At 37.1% G+C, this 17,715-nt stretch overlaps 1 protein-coding gene across 2 annotated transcripts in view; it reads left to right on the top strand.

Moving 5' to 3' along the window:
- Positions 1 to 17,715, top strand: part of SMC5 (structural maintenance of chromosomes 5) — a 752,645-nt gene that overhangs the window by 264,569 nt on the left and 470,361 nt on the right. For both annotated transcript variants that reach the window (XM_090391623.1, XM_090391622.1), the window contains exon 11: positions 6,824 to 6,978. In XM_090391623.1, the coding sequence (XP_090247749.1) occupies positions 6,824 to 6,978 (155 nt within the window). The remainder of the gene's footprint in view (positions 1 to 6,823; positions 6,979 to 17,715) is intronic.

Genomic DNA, 17,715 nt, shown 5'->3' with positions numbered 1-17,715 from the left:
CCCCTTGAGGGTACATAACAGGAATTTGATGATGATGACATTATTGAAGAAATCAGCACAATTGAAAAAGAACTTGGATTTAATGAACTGGATAATTAAGATATGAGGCAATGCATAGGCTTTGTTAACATTATCAAACCAAGATATAACCTATTATTATTAATCTATTATTACCAAGATATAACATTATTGAAGAAATCAGCACAATTGAAAAAGAACTTGGATTTAATTAACTGGATAATGAAGATATGAGAAACTTGCTCGATTCCCATTCAAAACAGTTAAATGAGAATGATCTCCTTCAACTAGAAGAACAGCATGCATATGATGAAGATAAGGAGTGCAAACAAGAAGAGAATGTTACAACTAAGAAGCTAACTGCCGAAGAACTTGAGCTAGTTTTCAATCACATTGAGCATGCTAAGGAAATTTTGTTTGATGCCGATCCTGATATGGAAAGAAGCTTCGAAGTCTGCTAAAATCTTGATAATGCAGTTGCCAGCTATCGCAAATTCCATGACAAGATGAAAAAGTTGAGCACTATTCATACATCTTTACTTAATTTTTTTGTAAAAAAAAAAGTATCTCAATCAAATGTTTAGACATTAAATTAAAATTTAAGCAATTGGTTTTTTATTAACTTGGATGATTTTTATCATCTAATATAGCCTATACTATAATTTTTTTCCCAAATTTATGGTAACTGATGGATGAATTATAATTATTCCTGTTGTTTATTGTATTCGCTTAACATGATTTTGCTTAGCGTGCAGTAATTGATGGATTAATTAATTGCATTAAAAGAGGTTTTCCTGTACTGTCATAAAGTTTCCTATTAACAGTTTTCTTCAAATTTTATTTTATTTTTTGTTGGGTCTTCATTATTGTCACATGCAGTATTTCAGGCTTCTGCTTCACTCAGCTGCATTAATGCACCTACATTGCTGTCTGTTCAGTAAACACCTCATTATCATCTTCCTATTGACAGTTATCCTTCAAATTAATCTATTACATATTAGGTCAAATATTATTGCTTCTTATATTTCAGTCTTCTAAGACACTTCTGTACAATCTATCTAGATCATGACCTTCCTCTCATTCTTTTTCCTATCATCCTGGCAACAAATGCCTGTTTTACTATCCTTTCTTCTCCCATTTTGTTTGATTATACCATCTCAGATAATCTTTCCTTTTACATTCTTGAATGCTGACACTGTCAAAGGCCTTTCTAATATCTTTATTTTTAATATGGTCTGTTTGATGATATTTGTTAACTATATTTTTTCTGAGAATTCTCATATTTGTATTTCTTTCATCTTTGATCAAGTGTTGTATTTCTAACTCAGCTCTCAGAAATTATAAATTAAAATTGGTTTGCACACTTTTTTAGCTAGTGGTTTAGAGTTTTACCTAATCTCTCTGTTGTTACCTATAAATTTATTTAGTTAACTCCTGCCTATATCATTTTTGATTAGTCTGTTTTATCTATTTTGCAAATTTAATTTGCTATCTTCACTAAAAAGTGAGGCTTTTTGGTGAAGTGAACAAGTGGCTTCTGTCCACTATTTTGACTGTTTTTGGATTCTGGTGTGTAATGGTGAATCGAAGTCTCATCCATAGTAATAAATCAATGCACAAAATCAGTTATTTTCTTGTTAATATGCTCCAAGCACTGTTCAGAGATTTTCATGCCAGTACGTTTATGATCTGCTGTGAGCAAGCGCGTCACTCATCTTGTGCAAAGCTTTTTCATTTGTAGTTCTTCATGCAAAATATATCCTACACATTCTTTTGAAATGCCTATAGTCTCAGTAATTTCATGCACTTGGACTCACCGGTCATCCAATACCATACCATGCACTTGATCAATGATTTCTGGTGGTGTTACAGTTTTTGGACGTCCTTCACATGGATCATTTTCAAGGCTGGTACAGCCATGTTTAAACTCTGCAGCCCATTTTTTAATTGTCAAAAACAAAGGAGAAGAGTGGCCATAAGCATTTATGAACTTCGAACGAATTTCTTTTGGCATTAAGCCCTCTTTTATAAAGAATTTTATGACTGCACGATACACAATTTTATCAATTTCAAGGAATACAGAAGAAACTTTTGCTTCAGACAGCTGTATAAAACAAAATGCTTGATAGAATGACTTGCAATTTCACATGGATGCTTATGACAGATGTACCAACTTAGAAAAAAAAAATCATGCCCATAGTGTTGCCATCTGTAGTCTAGTCTGAGAACTTTTCAGACCACCCTCGTACATCATGAAGAGTCAACAAGAGCTTCCAGGACACAAGCCATTGAAAGAATTGAAGATCATCTGATGTTAAAATTGAATGCCTTGGGAGACTTTCATATGAAGCCATTCTTTATCTATCATTCAGGAACCCTGAAGCACTGAAATATGTTAGCCTTAATTCTCAATAATGTTTGCGAGTAGTAATTGAAAGCCTGCGGTGATTCATGAAATTTGTCATTATTGGTTTGTGAATTATTTTGCACAAGCTGTAAAGAGATATTTACACACTAAGAAGTTTATTGAAAATAGGAGACATTTCTTCTTAAAGCATCAGATAAATGTCTCCCAAGGCATTTGATTTGAACATCAGGTGATCATTCATTGGCTAGTGTCTTGGCACCTCCTGTTCAATCTTCATACTTCTAGTGGGATTCATACAGCTAGCGGGATTGAATGTGAGGGGATATGGTGTGTTCAGGAGTGACAGGGAGAATAAAATGGGGGGAGGAGTGTTATTGATGATAGCTGATGAGCTACAGCCAAGAAGAATAGAAGTGGAACTGCAGGATAGAGAAAAGAGCACATTTGAGGCTATTTGGTGTGAGATTGAAACTGGCAGAACTAAATATACAGTTGGGTGCTGCTACTAGGTGATAGAATAGATGGCGGAGATAGTATGCATAAGCAAATAGAAGAAATGAGTGGAAGGAGGGTAATTATTATGAGAGATTTCAACTATGGTGACATTGATTGGAAGGAGGAGAGGACACATGGAGGAAGGAATTGGATTTTATGCGGTTATTAAGGGATAACTATCTGCGACAGCATGTAATGGAAAATACTAGGGGTCAGAGAGTGCTTGACCTGGTAATTACATCTGAAAATTTGGCTGTAACGAATATGACCACGTTGCCACCAATTGGTGAGAGTGATCATAGGGTCTTGACTTGGGAGGTGGCTAAAGGTGTGGAATTATTGGGCTGGTAAGTATGACAAGGTTAGGAGATTAATTGGGTCAGTGCCATGGCATGTACAACTGCAAGGGCTAGAAGTTGATAGTGCATGGGAGGCGGTTAAGAAGTGTTTGTATGAAGCAATGGCTGATTGTATACCTAGAGTCCGAATAATATATCAAGTAGGGGTTAAATGGATGAATAACACCATTAAGCTTGAGCTGCAAAAAAAGAAACAACTATGGAGGGAATTTAAGGAGAACGGTGACCGACAAGCACATGAACGGTATAAAGCACAGGCCAGAAGGGTAACGAGTGTGGTAAGAAAAGCAAAAAAGGATTACGAAAGAACATTGGCCATACAGGCTAAAGAGAATCCTAAACAGTTTTTTCGATATGTTGCAAGTAAAAGAAAATATGTATATGGCAGAATGATTTTAAAGAATGCTGATGGTAGGGAGGTAACCGAACCAGTTGATATAGTTGAATTACTGAGCAAGCACTTTGCAAGAATATATTTTCCAGGTGGTGACATTACAGAAATGAATGAACCAATGGATTATATGGGAATTGTGGTGAATGAAGTGGAGGTGAGTAGTCTATTTCAAAACCTCAATGTCAATACATCTGTGGGATTGGATGGTATACCAGCTTGTGTTGTACATGAAGTGGCTAAAGAATTGTCAGTACCCTTGACCATTTTGTTTAATTTGAGTGTCGGGTCTGGGTTAGTCCCGAGGGGATGGAAAGAGGGGAAAATAGTTCCACTGCGTAAAGGAGGTTCCAAGACTGCTGTTGTAAATTACCTACTGATTAGCATATCAGGAATCGTCAAGGTCTTGGAGAAATTAGTCAAGAGAAGAATACAGGATTGGATAGATGAAAATGGGATCCTGTATGGGGGACAACATGGTTTTGCGTAGGGTAGATCATGCCTCAGTAACTTGCTCACGTTTTATAACACGGTGACGGCTGAACTGGATACGGATAATGGTTTACAGTGATTCTACTGGACCTTGCCAAGGCCTTTGACAGGATACCACATGGAACTCTAATCAGTAAACTGGAGCAGATGTGGGTGGATATAGGGTTGGTGAGATAGATTGGAGGGTGGTTGATGGTTTAGAGTGGTTTATTCAGGAGTGGAGTCCAAAAGACGGCTTGTGACCAGTGGTGTGCCACAGGGTTCTGTTTTTGGACCACTACTTTTCAATTTGTTCATTAACGATATAGGAAAGGATTTGAGAGAAAGTGTTCACTTGTTTGCTGATGATGCAAAGTTGGGTAGAGTAATTGTGAGTGCAGATGTCAAAATTTTGCAGGATGATTTGGATAGTTTGGAGGACTGGGCTAGGGAAAATGGATGTCAATTTAATGTAGCAAAGTGTAAGGTTATGCATTTTGGAGTGAAAAGATTAGTAGTAGTATATCACATTGGTGGAACCGTACTTGTGTTCCACCAATTCCACCAAAAGGCCAGGGATTTGGAAGTGTTGGTGGTTAGGGAGTTGAAGTTTAGGGGGGCACATTGTAAATGTGGCTAAATCAGCTCATCAAATCACTTGGTTGCTGAAAAATACTTTAACAAGCAGAGACAAACAAGTTATTGTTCCACTATATCGAGCCTTGATAAGACCCCATCTAGACTACTGTGCCCAGATAGTTATTGTGTGAATGTCGAATAGTTGTTCTTGACATGATGTTAGGGCCTCCCTCGATGAGTCTGTCGACTCCTTGGAGTTGCCCTATATAATAATAATACTTTTCATACATCTTCATACTTCTCACTTTTACCACCACCCACCTGATTTTTTCAACCATTGCACAGCATGTCATTGCAAACTAAACATTTTTCATGGTGATTGGACTGGTTCTAATGTCTTGCCAACATTAAAAGAACTATGGAAGATAATATTGGCAAAATTGATTGAATCTGTGCCAGAAATCATTGTTAGCTGCATGGAAAAATTAGTAGTCCTGAATTTTGCTCAATTCTTGAACTTGCTGGAGTGGAGTAGCTAAACAAAAGTCATGGGGAGAATTTGGTAAGAATGTAGAAAATAAATATTAGGAAGGTGGCAAAATGTTCTGGAGGCTATTGAAAAGGTTTAGAATTGAGGAAAGAGTACCGTAAAAGGAATCAAAGATGATAAAGATATGAATTCTGAAGATAAGAAAATTCTGTATGTCTGGAGTAATTACTTTTAAAGACTGGTAAACAAAACAAGCAGTGACAGAATAATAGTACAGAATTTTCAAGAGGAATGCAAACAAAATTACATATCAATGCTTGATCTAAAATGGCATCAAAAGCCTGAAAGGCAGCAGATGGCATTTGTGTACTTGAGTAGTTGAAGAAAAGTTCAAATATGGCAGTATAAAAGTAGTGGTTACACTGCATAATTCACAGAGCTACTTAGAAGGTTAAATTCCAGATGATCGGAGCAGAGCTCTCATAGTTATCATCTATAAAACTTGAAATAAAACTGCATGTGAGAATTGCACGGGAATTTTTCAACTAAGTGTTCCAGGTAAGATTTATATAAGTATACTTGAAAAAGAAGCTGAGAAAAATTATAGAAAAAAACATTGAGAAGAATAAGCAGAATTTAGGCCCAATAGATGCTTTGAAGGCAGAGAAATAATGGGAACATGTTTTGTACATCTGGAAAAGGCATATTACAAGGTGCCTAGAGAAAAGCTATTGAAAACATTACAATTATGTGGGGTAAATGAAAGATTATACAAAGCAATATATAGTTGTATGTCAGCAGTTAGAATTGAAGGAAATGCAGGAAGATGATGTAATGTAAAATCAGATGCATCACAAGGATGCATTTTATCTCCACTCTTATTCATCATCTATGTAGATTGCGTTATGAAAGAAAGTGGCATTAAGCCCGATATTAGAATTGTAGGTATCAAACTTAACTTTTTGCTTTATGCATTTCATGTTATATTTCTGAACTGCTTTTGGCATTGGGTAGTGCAATCCTTGCCAAAGTTATAGGGATTAGTGAGCCTGAGTTAAGAGCAGATGATACAGTTACAGGGATAGAATGTGAAATGTTTAGTAATTTCAGGGAGGATAGTGAAGATAAGAATGGGTATTAATGATGATAGCAGATTAATCGCAGCCAATAAGAATAGGAGATATGTGAGAGGTTTCTCAAAAAAATGCTACCAATATACTTGGTAGCATTTTTTTGAGAAAGTCTGGTGTGACATTGAGTCACACTTTTGAACCGACACTTTTACAACAAACTGTACATTTTGTCTATGTACAGTTGGTTACATCTATAGATGTAACACAAAATTCCACATCATCTCTGGAGGATCCAGAGATGATGTGGAATTTTGTGAAAAAACATACAGAAATTACTTATCAACATTGATTCTATTTGCCTTTTGACACCAAAGAAAAAAGTATGTGTTCTTATCTGATCTTGTAATTCATTAATTCTTTACATTATGAAAAAAATCTTCTATCAGTAGTTGCAAAAATTATAAATGTTTAATAGAAATGTGTTTTCAGTTGATCAACAGTTTAAATTTGTTTTTAGTAATACTTCCTTTTCATTAATTTTTCTGTCTTCTAATGATTCTTAATTATTCACTTTTATAGTAACAGAACGTAAAATTAAAAACCTCGAAGATATCCCTTTTCTTCGATTGGAAATCTTGCGAAAGATGCATAAACCCTCCTATGAAGCTGTTAAATGGTTACGAGAGAACAGAGATAAATTTAAAAAGAGAATTCATGAACCTATAATGACACTGGTAATAAATAATTTTCAATATTTGTTGAACTCTATTGTCTATTTCACATGAATATGCATTTATAGAAATTAGTATTCAAATATTTATTATTATTATTATTATTATTATAAAAATTCTTGAAAGGGATTTGAAAAGTTACAGGAATGAAGGATAATAGATTTGCTGTCTAGGCACAACACCTCAGCTATGATATAATTAAACTCTTCTGTTTTTGTTCTGCCTAGATATAACACGATTGTTATACATTAAATTAAAGATACCAAGAAATTATATACTTGGTTTAATCCTTTATCCAAGTGTAAGCAAACAAGTTTGCACCTAGTGCAACTTGTATAAAGAATGTAAGACTTCCCATCACTTGCCTTAGTATCCCATAATGCAAAACACATCTCCTTGTGGAAACATATAATGCTATGCATTATGCGAAGGGTCACTACCCAGACCCTTGGGCGTACAGTAATTATAAATAGGACTGTAAGTAATCCAGGATCTTATATAACTCTAATATAACAACTCATGTTAAATTAGGACACCACTTTTGCTGTAATAAAACTATCTATATGAATTTGCTCTCTGATGATGTTATAAATAGAACAGCTTTGATTTAGTTTTTTTTTTTTTTTTTTTTTTTTTTTTTAAACTAAGGGTTTTGCCAGTAGAATAATGATTGATCAAATCATTGTTTCTTTGGCATACTATTTGAAATGTAATATAGCTTGTCTCTGTATATATGTTTATACTCCAGATAATGACTTTAATATGAAGGTCAAAACGTCAGGAAATTGAAGCAATTAATTCTAACACAGTTGTAGTCTTCATAATTTGTATGAAATGACCAAATCCTTAGTTAACTTCAAGGTATGATCCAATGTTCTCCCTCCTTTTATGTATTGTTCTTTTTGGTGTTGATATTCATTACCAATTTTGAATCCTCTGTTCATTTGTATCTGAATGAGCATGATGATATCACTGCAATCAAGAATAATGTAGTTAATGAAGGTTTTCTTATTTCTTGTCTTCTCTTCTAGCGAACCCTTCACAACTGTTCGTAAGTACTTGATGTTAGCAATGATAATCTGTATCCTACACAGAAATCCAGTAGGTGCTTACCATTATTATTATTATTAGCCTTGTCCTTTTCTTCAGATCTTTCCAAAATATTTCTATGTGCTTGGTAGGATTCATCTCATTTCTGCTATTTAGATCTTCAGCAAAGACTAGTTTTTCCATTGTCTTTATGTGATCTGCCTGCCTGGAAATACACCTCCACCTCTTCCTTAGGAGAACCTTCTGTGGGTCCATAGGCACAAATAAGTTCTTTTTGTCCATTTCCCCATTTTGAAATTTGCTTAGATAACTTTACTTGAACTTGGCTTTCAATCAAGAAGTATATCTTCATGTTTGGTTTTGAATGCTGTCACCCCTCCTTCCTTTCCTTGATTGCTATTTGTGTGAATATAACACCCCACCCTTATTTAATATGATCTCACCTGTTTGTGTCTCAAAACTGCTGGTTATCTCCACATGGGACCTTTCCAGTTCTGCAAATTCAGTTTTCTTTTCCATTAATACTCCTTATGTTGATGGCTCCCATCTTCAATTTTTTTTTTCTTTTTTTATGTTTGATTTCTTCTTCTAGATGTTAAGTCAGAGTTTGTTCCAGTAGCTGACATTTCACTCTTTTCCCTGGTCTTCAGACAAAAATATGGGTGCCCTTGTTTGACTGGGTGACATTCCATTCAGCATGACATCTCATTATGTACCATGATGTCTATTTCTGGTTTAAGCCAGTAGAGTATAATTTGGTGTGCTAAGTTCCAAACAGCCTCGTTCATTCAGTACACAGTGAATACTGCTAGTGGGGCACCCCATGTGAAGGTGAGTATTGGACAGTAGCTCAGAATGCCCAGATGGTTATCTGCATTCCTTAAAAGTCATGTGGAGTTCTCTTTCCAGATTTCTGACTTTTACTCTTATGTGATCCCTTTGAGATATTTTAAGGATAAAATGTGATGAGCTGCTTTCTCTTTTATCTTGTAATTATTGTACTCCTCCTTTAATCCATTACTGTTAGAGACATTAATGGATTAACTGTGTTAGTTGGAATTTCCTGTAAGTGATGCTACTCAAAGGTTTGGGGAATTTGACTATAAAAAAATTACTTACCTAGTTTTTTCCACCATTTCCTTTGAAGTAGTCCCTGTTGTGCATGTATAACAGGGACTACTTCATGGAAAAACTGCTATTTAAGCAATTTTTCCATGATTCCATACATCTCTGGACATCCTCTAGCATGACTGCATGAAGCACCTCTGGCTATTCTGTCAGGATCATATCAGTCATAACAAAAAACAACTCCCTTTCAGCTGGAATTTCATCTTGGGGAACAGGAAAAAAATCGAAGGGAGAGAAGTCAGGCAAATAGGAGGATAGGTGGAGTCAATGAGGATTATCATGTTCATGGAAGTCAGGAATTGTTGAACAACACATAACGTGTTCTCCACCATGACAGGTGCACCTGTCATGGTGGAGAACACAGTCTTTCTTCCATTTTTCTAGTTGATTTTTGCTGAATGCTTTATCTCGGGTGCTTCAAAACCTCATAGTAAAACTTGTAATTGGCTGTTTGACCAGGAGGAAAGAATTCCTTCTGGCAGTGCCTTGGTTGTAAAAAAAAAAAAAAAAAAAAAAAAAAAAAAAAAAAAAAAAAAACATGACATTGCTGAAAACTTGACGTGCTTTTTTCATCCACAGTCAATTGGCAACTTCCACTGTGATTGGTCGCTTGCTTTGTCTCATGGTCATAACTGTAAACCATTCATCACTTGTTATGAGCTTGAAGATGAAGTTGAAGTCTTCTCCAAGAGAACAATATTGGCGAACCACTTAAATAGCCTAAGAGTTATGAGTATGCCAACAGCCACTCAGATTGCTGGCGTTTGGCATACTAATTCGCAGATGCTGCTTGCCCTTGTTTAAAAAAAGACAAATTCTCTTTGGAAGATGTTTTACTGAAAATAATGCAGTATTCCTTAAAGGTGATATATAGGTCTCCTTCTAGGATTCTGACTTTGTCCCTTTTGTGATCCCTTTGAGATTTTTTAAGAATGAAATATGATTACCTGCTTTCTCTTTTATGTTGTAATTATTGTACTTCACCTTTAATCTCTTAGTTTTATTATTATTATTATTATTATTATTCAGGCCTCCAAGGAGTCAAAAGACTCATCGAGGGAGGTCCTTCCTAAGACATAAAGTCTGTCAAGACTCATCGAGGGGAGGTCCCCCCCTGAGAAACACAAAGTTTATCATACCACTCTCTAAAGTCACTGACCGTTCTCGCTCCCACCACTCCATCAGGCAATGCATTCCACGGCTCAACCACCCTCCACACAAAGAAACCACTCCTTACCCTCTTGCTCACAGTTTCCTTTCGTAACTTCCAGGGATGGCCTCTTGTCATCACTCCTTCCCGCTGATCAACCAAGCGAAAGAACTCCCCAGTGTCAACCCTGTAACCACCTCTCAACAGTTTAAAAGTCTCAATCATATCACCTCTCCTTCTGCTATCCGCCAAACTCTGCAGTCCACATTCTCTCAGCCGATCCTCATAACTATCATTGTACAGTCCTGAAACCATCTTTGTCATCCGTCTTTGTATCCTTTCCACAGTTAATTTATCCCCTTCAAATCCTGGGGACCAAATCTGAGAACAATAGTCCAAGTGTGGTCTGATCAGAGACTTATACAACGGAATGATAACCCTCTTATCTCTGCAGGTCAGTGTCCTTCTCATAATAGCAGCAATCCTCTGTGTTACCTTCACCACCTTTGCAATATGTCCCCTAAACTTCAGGTTTCTATCAATCATCAACCCCAGATCTCTTGTCTCCCCTACTTCCTCCAGCATAACTCCTCCCATAGAGTATGCAGCATCCCATCGATGTTTCCCAAACCTCAAGACCTTACATTTTGCTGCATTAAACTGACACCCCCATTCATTTGCCCATCTATCTAGCTTATTTAAATCCTCTTGCAGGGCTACCACATCTGCGCTATTACTAATAATCCTTCTCAGCTTCGCATCATCTGCAAACAACTGAATATCTCCCTGCAATCCACTGGCTATGTCATTGATATAAAGGTTAAACAATATAGGTCCTAGTACTGAGCCCTGTGGGACCCCACTTGTAACCCTCTGCCTCCTGGAAACTGCTCCACCATACACAACTCTCTGATACCTATCAAACAGCCAATCCTGAATCCAGTTGACCAATCTGACATCCAGACCCATGTGCTGCAACTTAAATATCAGCTTATCATGTGGCACCCTGTCAAATGCCTTCGCCAAGTCTAAGAAAATTGCAGTATATGCCTTTCCCTCATCTAATGCTCTTGTAACTTTATTATAAAAGGCTAGCATATTGCTAAAACAAGAGCGTCCTTTCACAAATCCATGTTGATTCTCACAGATAACATTACCCTCATCTGCCCAATGCTGTACACGGTCCCTCACTACTTTCTCCAAGATCTTAACAACTACTGATGACACACAGACTGGCCTATAATTAGACACTTCCAGTCTGTTACCACCCTTATGCAATGGCACTATCTTACCTTCCTTCCATTCCCTGGGCACCTTTGCCAAAGCCAGACTTTCATTGTAAAGCCACGTTAAAGGTATTGTCAATTCACTAGCACATTCTCTCAAAACTCGTGGCGAAATACCATCCAGTCCCACAGCTTTACTGACATCCAGAGTACTCAGTATCTGAAACACACTCTCCTCCTGTACCTCCAGACCTCGTACCAGTCCTATCCCTCTAGCATTAAAACTGACTCCTCTAGGATGAAATACTCCAATAAAGTGTTCATTGAACAATTCCACTATGTCCTCTGCATCAGTCACTCTATTCCCATTTTTATCCCACAATATCATTCTTCCACAGTCATTTCTCCTCCTACTGGCCACATAGCTAAAAAATTCCCTAGGATTTTCTTTGGATCTTAGGGCCAATCTCCTCTCAAATTCCAGTTTTGCTTTCCTTACCACACGAGTCACTCTTCTGGCCTGTGCCTTATATTCTTCATGTATCTTCTCTTCACCTGTCTCCTTATATCTCTTCCATAGCCTCTTTTTCGCATGCAGTTCCTGTTTAATGTTGTTTGTCATCCACTTTACTCCAAATTGCGCCCTCTTCTTCACTCGTGGTATACAACTGACCATTGCTGATAACAAATATTCTTTCACAATTTCCCACGCACTGGTGATATCCCGGCCGTCCAATTCCTCCCTCCATGAAACTTCCCGAAGTTGACGTCTAAGACTATTATAATCACCTGCCTTATAATTCCACATAAGTTCCCGTCTCTTTGATACTCCTGCATGTCTATTCATTTTCCATGTCAACACCATATGGTCACTCTCTCCAACTGGTGGGAGAGACGTCAACTCAGTTATTATCAACTCTTCTGATGCTATAACCAAATCCAAAATTTTTGAACCTCTTGTTCCCTCTGTTACATGTTGCCTAAGACATTTGTCCCTCAAGAATTCTAGAAATTCCATTCCCCTATTGTTACATGCATGTTCCTCTCTCCAATTTATACTACTGAAGTTAAAATCTCCCATAACAATCATTCTTCTTGCACTTGCCAAACTTAGCTGTCTTAACATCTCCTGGTCCCCATCCTCTGTGCTCCTGGGTCTGTAGCAACACCCCACTAAATATCCTGTCTTGCCTACCTCTAGCTCACACCATACGCTCTCAAAATCATTTGTCTCACTTCCTTCCAAATTCTCCACTCTTAGAGGACATAGGTCATCACTTATCATAAGCAGCACCCCACCACCACGCTTTCCCCTCCTATCCTGACGAAAAATGCTATACCCAGCGACTTCTATACCTGTTTTTATATCCTCTTCTGTCAACCACGTCTCAGTGATCGCAATAATTTTTGGCCAGGCTGATGCTATCTGCGCCACCAATTCCTCTCCCTTATTCCGGATACTCCTGGCATTAGTATACAGCATATAAATGCCATTGTTTCTATACCCAGCCTTATCCCTTCTAGACTCCACTGGGCTCAGTGTTACCTGACATTGTCTCCCTTCTCCCAAGTATCCATTCCCACATGAGGCCACCCCTGCTATCATCCTCCCTGGGACACACTGACTCGTTCAGAACAGCAATCTCTCCAGATGCCTACGCCCTTCCTCATTCAAATGTAAACGGTCTCTCGCATACAACTCCTCTCTTTCCTCAAACGCACTCCAAGCATCCACATATACCAGTCCTCTCTTGTCACACATTCTCGCTATTATGCCATTCAATATCACCGCTCTTCTGCTCAGCTCATCATTATCATACCTAGGCAACACGCACACTATTTTTCCTCTCTCTGTCTTCTTCTGTACAGTCTCAAGCAAAAATCTCATATCTCTCGCTGCCCGACTTACGTTACCACTCAAGTCATTCGTTCCTACCATCACAATCATCTCATCCACCCTTTCACCTCTCTTAATTGCCATAGCCACCCTTTCTATTGTTCCTCCTGGCAAACACTCCTCACGCATCCTATCTTGAACACCACGGATCATTGAGTCGCCATACATTATACCTCTTACCATTCCCTCGCTCCTATTGTTTCCATTCTCTCCTCTTCTTTCATTCCCATACCTCTCTCTTCTACTGTTTCCATTCTCTCCTCTTCTAGCACTCCCATACATCTCTCTCATTCCCTCTCTCCTACTGTTTCCATTTTCTCCACTTCTAACACTTCCATATCCCTCTCTCATTCTGTCTCTCCTACTACTGTTTCCATCCGCTCGTCTTCTAGCATTCCCATACCTCTCTCTCATTCCATCTCTCCTACCGTTTCCATTCTCTCCTCTTCTAGCACTTCCATATCTCTCTCTCATTCCGTCTCTCCTACTGTTTCCATCCTCTCGTCTGCTAGCATTCCCATACCCCTCTCTCATTCCCTCTCTTCTACTGTTTCCATTCTCTCCTCTTCTAGCACCCCCATACCTCTCACTCATACTCCTTAAATTCTCTCTCTCTCCTACTCTGATTTGCCTTGCATTTATCTCTTCCATTCTCCTAATCTTATCTTTCATACTTCTGCTCTCATTCACTAGACATTCCACCTCCTCTTTCAACTCATCTATCTCCCTCTGCAGGTCAGTCACTCTTAATCTAAATTCACTCTCCCATACAAAACCATCTCCTAAACTTCCACAGTCACTCACACCTTCCACACTATCAACTATTATTTTCTCATTCGCTCCTATCATACTACTTGTCTTCCTATTCTCCGTTCCTGGAGCAACAAAGTCGGATATCGATATATCTAATGTATTTATTTCCTCCAACTGCCTGCATTTGGCGCACATACGCTCTCCACTCTCTTTAACAAGCCACATATGTAATTCCCAAGAAGCATACATGCCGCAAGTACTGCATGCCACAAAGTCCTTTATGATATTGCTAATAATTGAGTTTTTAAATGGCAGAGGACTTGGCGTTACGCCACTTGCGACTGCTGCTGAATCCACCATCATTCCTTACTGCCGAGTAGCGTAATCTTTAATAATTATTCAATTAATAAATAAGAGGGGAAAAAAGTACAAACATCAGAACATTTAAAGTACTAAATATAATTAAATAAACGAAATATAACTAAATACAGTAACTTAGCTTCGTTTTGTCTTCCACCGTTACGCGTTCGATTCCGACGGTACCAACATGTATTGTATCGCGACAGCAACTAACTTCCAAAAAAACAACCACTGAAGTACACTCGTATTCAGAGAAACAATTTCGCACTCAAAAACGTAGAAAAACGGGGGAAAAAGCGGACTATTCACCGATTAAAAAAAAGATTAACTGATTATTTTCACGCCATTTTCCAAAATGTGAGTTAAACAATTCCCTTTAAAATATCTGAAAAAATGATGTTATCAATCAACATTTATTGAAATAAATGTGACTGAACATTACTACTTTTGCAGAATTCCAACATATGGAACTATGATTACAGATTTAAATATCTGTTGTTAATTCCCTTCTTTGAACAACAAATTAAGTTAAATTTCATTACATTGTTATATCAAGGCTACTTTAAAATATCATATCAAAATATTTTAAAATAATTTATATTCCGTAATATTTCAAATGAATGAAGAGTTGAAAAATGAATCAAGATTATTATTTATTTTTATTATTATTTGTAGAATGCTTTTTTCAATAATACTGTTGCTTAACTGCTGTAAAATGCATGATAAAAAAATCTGAGACATCCTATACAGAATTTATTCAAATTTTAGGTTTATTTTGAAGTATTCTAAACATACAGTAGTGAACAAATTAATCCAAACCGAATCCAAGTTGAATTTTTGTCAAGTTTTTGGTTTTTGGTTTATTAATTTCAGTTTTGGTTTCAGTTCACTATTTTGATTTAGTACTACATGTTTTAACATTTTCTATGATGTTTATTAATAGTGTTGTGCATTTTTAATGGTGTAAACAAATTGATATTCATAGTATTTTATTCATTTTGTGTGACTATAAAATGGATACATTTCCAAGAAAGAGTTCAAAAATATGTACTCTTTTCTCAGCACATCCATGACTCAAAGACAAATTGCCAGTGAGTGTGGTGTTGGTTTGGGTATAGTTAATGTGATTGATAAAGAGAGACAGGTACACATCATCATCATCAAATTCCTGCCATGTACCCTCAAGGGGTGTACAGGATATGATAGTACTACATGAAAAAAAATTACATCATTATTAATTTCCTATCTACAATTTTCCTCCAAATCAGTCTGTTACTTGTCAAGACTCCAACATTATCAGACAGGTACCTCTTTTCCTAACAAAAAATGATGGAAAACCACACTTACTCGAGATTGTTTACTAGTTAGGAAAAGCGAAATGAATCCAAGATTTTCTTCTGTACTTGGCAGTTAGTGAGATTAATGTTTCTGATATGACAGTCCATCGAAGATTGTTGGAAACTGGGTGGACTGTCCACAGACCAAAAAAAGAAACTGTTCATGAAGACTAGGCAGAAAAAGAGGCTCCAAAGATTGAACTGTTGAAAAATGGAAGAAAGTCATATTCTCAGATGAGAGCCATTTTTTCCAAGAAGGATGAGTACTCTACATTTGCAAATCAGCAGCTGAGAAGACTTCTCCTGCCCAACAAGATCCTAAACACCCAACTAAATAGATCTTCTCGTGTTGTTTTACACATGATGAAAAGTGACCAACACATAAAAATATTGGAGAAAAGAGTTGTCCCACAGATCCGGAAAGACAAAGAACTCTTACAGGATCTCAGTCCATGCCGCACTTCAGAAAAAGTGAAAGAGTTCCTCAAATATCCAATTGAGGTAACTCTCCTGACATTAATATGATAGAAAATTTGTGGGCCATAGTGAGAAAGAGACCTCGAAAATTAAATTGTGATACAAAGGATAACTTAATACAATCCATTATAAAAGGATAGTTTCAAAATGCAGAAATAAGAAAAATATGTTCTACGTTGGTAGAGTCCATGCCTAAGTGAATTAATAAACTTATTAGGAACAGAGAAACACATATAATTTATTAGGTAAAGTTGGAGTTTAATTTTTATACTTCTTGCAGAATTAAAATTTTTCTTTAAAATGTGAGTGTTCAGATTAATTTGTTCACTACTGTATTCTCCTCCCTGAATAACCAGTTACAGTAGCTAAATTGTATATGTCTACTTTTTTGTCTAATTTCATATTTGAAACTTTTTGCAGTTTGTTTCATGTTTCAGTATCCAAAATCTGTAACTTCATTTTACCCATCAAGGAATGAAATAAAATAATTAAATCCTCGTAGAAAGGCTTAGACGTTGGTTAAACATGCTTATTAAATAATTTAAGGAATTTACAGTGTACACAGGATATAAATTAAATTAAACTTTAATATATATTTACAATATTTCGGCAATGTCATGTTGCCATCTTCACAGGAACTTAAAATAAAGGTAACGCCACAGTAGTACTTAACCGAAATGATTACACAGGTAAGCTTAATGCTCTACTATTAGATAGGGCTACTTACCTCTCTATTGAGTACAATCCCACCAACTCACAAATTAGAAAACTCCACAGGCTCCTTAAGAAGGCCACTTCTTAGCCTGTGGACGTCACTAACAAATTAAAACTGTTGAACTCCATAACCCCCGCCCCCCCATATATATGGACTCCCAAAAATACATAAAGAAAATGTGTCATTACGTCCCATAGTGGATGGCATTGATTCTCCCACATACAAATTAGCTAAACATTTTCCCAAAGCGCTCACACACTATGCTGGCAACACACCATCACACCTAAAACACTCAGCCCACTTCAAAGCCAGCATAGAAAACCTTACACTCCAACATACTGACATAATGGTCAGTTTTGATGTCTCCTCCTATTCACAATTGTCCCACTCAAAGAAACCTTAGAGCTAATCCAAGCTAAATTTTCTCCCAATATCTCAGCTCTATTTCAATTCACAATGAATGAACGTGGGTTATTTTGTTTGGCAAGGAAAATTCTATAAACAAATAGAGGGGATAGCCATGGGTTCACCACTCTCCCCACCCTTGGCCAACTTTTTTATGGAGACTTTTGAGGAGAAAGCCGTAAACTCTGCCCCACAAAAACCAACCACATGGCTTCGCCACGTTGACGATGTGTTCGCTATTT

Source organism: Typopeltis vanoorti, chromosome 4, assembly GCF_054136105.1.
Source record: "Typopeltis vanoorti isolate ZY-2024b chromosome 4, IOZ_Tvanoo_1.0, whole genome shotgun sequence".
Classification (NCBI taxonomy): Eukaryota; Metazoa; Arthropoda; class Arachnida; order Uropygi; family Thelyphonidae; genus Typopeltis; species Typopeltis vanoorti.
This window is presented reverse-complemented; position numbering and strand designations above follow the sequence as displayed.